This window comes from Rhinopithecus bieti, unplaced genomic scaffold, assembly GCF_001698545.2.
Source record: "Rhinopithecus bieti isolate Rb0 unplaced genomic scaffold, ASM169854v2 scaffold_10548, whole genome shotgun sequence".
In the NCBI taxonomy this organism is placed as follows: Eukaryota; Metazoa; Chordata; class Mammalia; order Primates; family Cercopithecidae; genus Rhinopithecus; species Rhinopithecus bieti.
In genome coordinates, this window is record NW_016806834.1 from 2,287,130 (window position 1) to 2,290,701 (window position 3,572).

Genomic DNA, 3,572 nt, shown 5'->3' on the forward strand with positions numbered 1-3,572 from the left:
TGTATATATATAATATATATATAAAAAACATATATACATATATATATGTATATATTTTTAAACAGAGTCTTACTTTGTTACCCAGGCTGGAGGCTGGAGTGCAGTGGTGCAATCGCAGCTCACTGCAGTCTCAATCTTCTTGGGCTCAGGTGATCGCCCCATCTCAGCCTCCCAAGTAGCTGGGACTACAGGCACACACCGTCACACCCGGCTAATTTTTGTATTTTTTTTTTGTAGAGATGGGGTTTCGCCATATTGCCCAGGCTGTGTTGAACTCTAGGTTCAAGCGATCTGCCCACCCCAGCCTCCCAAAGTGCTGGGATTGTAGATGTGAGCCACCATGGCCAAACAGTATTTTTATTTTATTTTATTTTATTATTTTATTTTATTTTATTGTTTTGAGACAGGGTCTCTGTCAGCAGTGAGTGCAGTGGGGCAATTATAGCTCACTGCAGCCTCGACTTCCCAGGCTTAAGCAATCCTCCCACCTCAGCCTCTTCCAAAATAGCTGAGACTGCAAATGCACACCACCACACCTTGCTAATTTTTGTATTTTTTGTATAGACGGGGTCTCACTGTTGCCCAGGCTGGTTTTGAACTCCTGGGCCCAACTGATCCTCTTGCCTTGGCCTCCCAAAGTGCTAGGATTATAGATGTGAACCACTGCATTCAGCCTCAAAATAATTTTTAAAATTTACTAACACTTGCATTGATGTCAAGCCCTTAGTTTCTTAATCTGTACTTCATGATATGGCCACAAGGGTGCATAGCAAACTGTAATGATTATGGATTTCTAAGCCTGTTAAGTCTGTTTTCAACCTACTCATATTTAAAGAAATTCAAAGAGGAAACTTGAAGTATAATTTCCTTCCTTCCCTCCCTCCCTTCCTCCCTTCCTTCCTATCACCTTCCTTTCCTCCCTCCCTCCCTCTCGTCCTGTCTTCGCCTGCCCTCCCTCCCTCTTTTGAGACAGTCTCCCTCTGTCGCCCAGATGGAGTGCAGTGGCATAGTCTTGGCTCATTGCAGCCTCTGCCTCCCGGGTTCAAACGATTCTCCTGCCCCAGCCTCCCAAGTGGCTGGGACTACAGGTGCCTGCACCACACCCAGCTAATTTTTGTATTTTTAGTAGAGATGGGAGTTTCACACTATTGGCCAGGCTGGTCTCCAACTCCTGACCTGAAGTGATCCGCCTGGCTCGGCCTCCCAAAGTATTGGGATTACTGGCATGAGCCACCTTGCCTGGCCAATTTTCTTCTGCCAGTAACGTTTTTTTTTTTTTTTGAGACAAAGTTTTGGGCGGTTGCCCAGGCTGGAGTGCAGTGGCACGATCTTGGCTCACTGGAACCTCCGCCTTCTAGGTTCATGCAATTCTTCCTCAGCCTCTCCAGTAGCTGGGATTATAGGCACCCGCCATCACGCCTGGCTAATTTTTTGCATTTTTAGTAGAGATGGGGTTTCACTTTGTTGACCAAACCTCAAGTGATCCACCCACCTCGGCCTCTCAAAGTGCTGGGATTACAGGTGTGAGCCACCGTGTTAGGCCCTGCCATTAACTTTTCACTAAGATTCAAAACTTTGTAATGTAACCAATCCTCATTTGTTAAAATTAAGCATTTTGCATTTTTCCTTCCACTCGTTAAGAAGAAGAAGGTCTTCGAGGGGAGAAGAGGAAACGAGATGCTGAAGATGATGGAGAGGAAGATGACTAGATCATTCTAAGACCAGACTCTCTAATGTTTCTGGGTGTGCAATAGAGTGATCACATCTTTGTTTCTTCATGTACGATAGCTATCCCTACAGAAGATAATGTGTAACTTTTTATAGGAAAAGTGTGGTTTTACTATTTTTGCCTTATCATTCCAAATAAGAACTAGTCTGTTAATGATCATATTATATGTAGAGAAAATTTTCATTGACTCCCATTGTGGAATTCCCTAGCAATTTATTTAGACTTAATTTTTTAAATTTAAGCTTACTGTATTAGTCATTTTTAGCCCATAATTAAAACATCACTTTTACACAAGTGTAGTATGGTGCATTTCATTCCTTATTTATAAATTAACTGAAATTACAGTTTGCTATAATATAAAATGACAATAGTCTCTTGAGTGGTAAGTTGGTTATTCTTTTAGAGGTAATCCAGGGATCTTTAGTTTGAAGGCAGTTACCTTTTTTTTTTTTTTTTTGACTAAGAGTGTTTGGTTGCTTTTTTGTCACAGGTAACTTGGAAAATAGAAGCAGAATAGTAAAGGTTCTATTCAGCAACATAGTTCATGGATTTTGTGGAGGTTCTATTCAGTAATAGGGTTCATGGATTTAGTGGTGACTGATAAGATTTTATTTTTGAAGGAAAAATTGCTTATACTAAGTCCAGAGACATGCAGGTGAGCCCTTTTGTCAGGCTGCAAATCATGACATGCCGATGGTTGTTTATTTTGTTTTGTTTTTAGGTGTGCATTCTTTTTCTTCTTAGCAATTCCTTTATGATCACCTTCCCTTCTTGTTTCACTCCCTCCTGCTCTCTCAAAAGAAAGTTGGGAAACTTGTGAAACCCAGGAAAACCTTTAGTCTTATACCTCAACTACCTTTTAGTCCTGTCTGGGTTTTAAATAAATGAAGTGGAAGAAATTGAGTATTTTCTGACATAAGAATATATTATCAATACAGTTTTATGCAGTAAGCTCTGCTTACCATAAATGTTTCTTGGTTCACAACATCTAAGACAATATTAGTAGGATGAAGAAAGAAAAGCAGGGGTGCTTTTTGGAAGCAGTGTTCATGTTTCTTAAAAGTCAGAACAATTGCCTGTTAATAATTAATAAGACATTAAAGTCAAATTTTAAAGTTGGCTTCTTAAATGATTTGGATACCACTCTGCAAAGTATTTCTAACCTTTAATTCCCAGTTTTGAAGCATTACCAGATATAATAATAGCATTAATTGGAATGTACTAGGCAGCTGGAAAAGTATTTGAAACTAAATCGACATTAAAATTAAGATTTGTTTTCAAGTGGATGTCTATTCAAAGTAGAAAAATATTTGGGGTAAGTGTGTGTTTCCTTACATGGCTACTAAATAAGATGAGTATACAACTATATCTCCTCTTTTGCTATTGAGGCTCCATGTTCAAAGCAATGGCTTTTTAAATCTTGGCTATCTAAAATTTTTTCCCTTTGTTTTGAATATTTGTAAGTTTTAAAAAAGTTAGTGTCAGCAAATTAATTGAAGTTATGCTTCTATACTGGGACATATTTAAATACTGAGTATAGTACTGCTGCTACTGCTTCTAAAATGTAAAATGTATGACTTGGTGTTTTAAAGTAAAAATTATGATGTTACTTGTGGAGAAACTAAAAAAGTTACACAACTGACTGAAATAAAATACTTGGGATAAGTTTAGTGAGGGGATTGGAATCCCAAAAAACTAACATTTTTCTTCTGCTTTTAAAAATTGAAATTCCCTATTTTAGTTCCTAACAATTCTCGTTACATACTATGCCAGATTACAAAATACTTATTTTTAAAATGAAATCTATATATTGACTTTCTTATCAATCATCTTACTGTGCAAT

General features: G+C 38.1%; 1 protein-coding gene across 2 annotated transcripts in view; it reads left to right on the forward strand.

The window, feature by feature from the left end:
- ANP32E (acidic nuclear phosphoprotein 32 family member E) overlaps positions 1-3,372 on the forward strand; it is a 17,382-nt gene extending 14,010 nt beyond the window's left edge. For both annotated transcript variants that reach the window (XM_017877829.1, XM_017877831.1), the window contains exon 6: positions 1,642-3,372. In XM_017877829.1, coding sequence (XP_017733318.1) covers positions 1,642-1,719 — 78 coding nt within the window. In that variant the 3' untranslated portion in view covers positions 1,720-3,372. The remainder of the gene's footprint in view (positions 1-1,641) is intronic.
- The last annotated feature ends 200 nt before the right edge of the window (positions 3,373-3,572 follow it).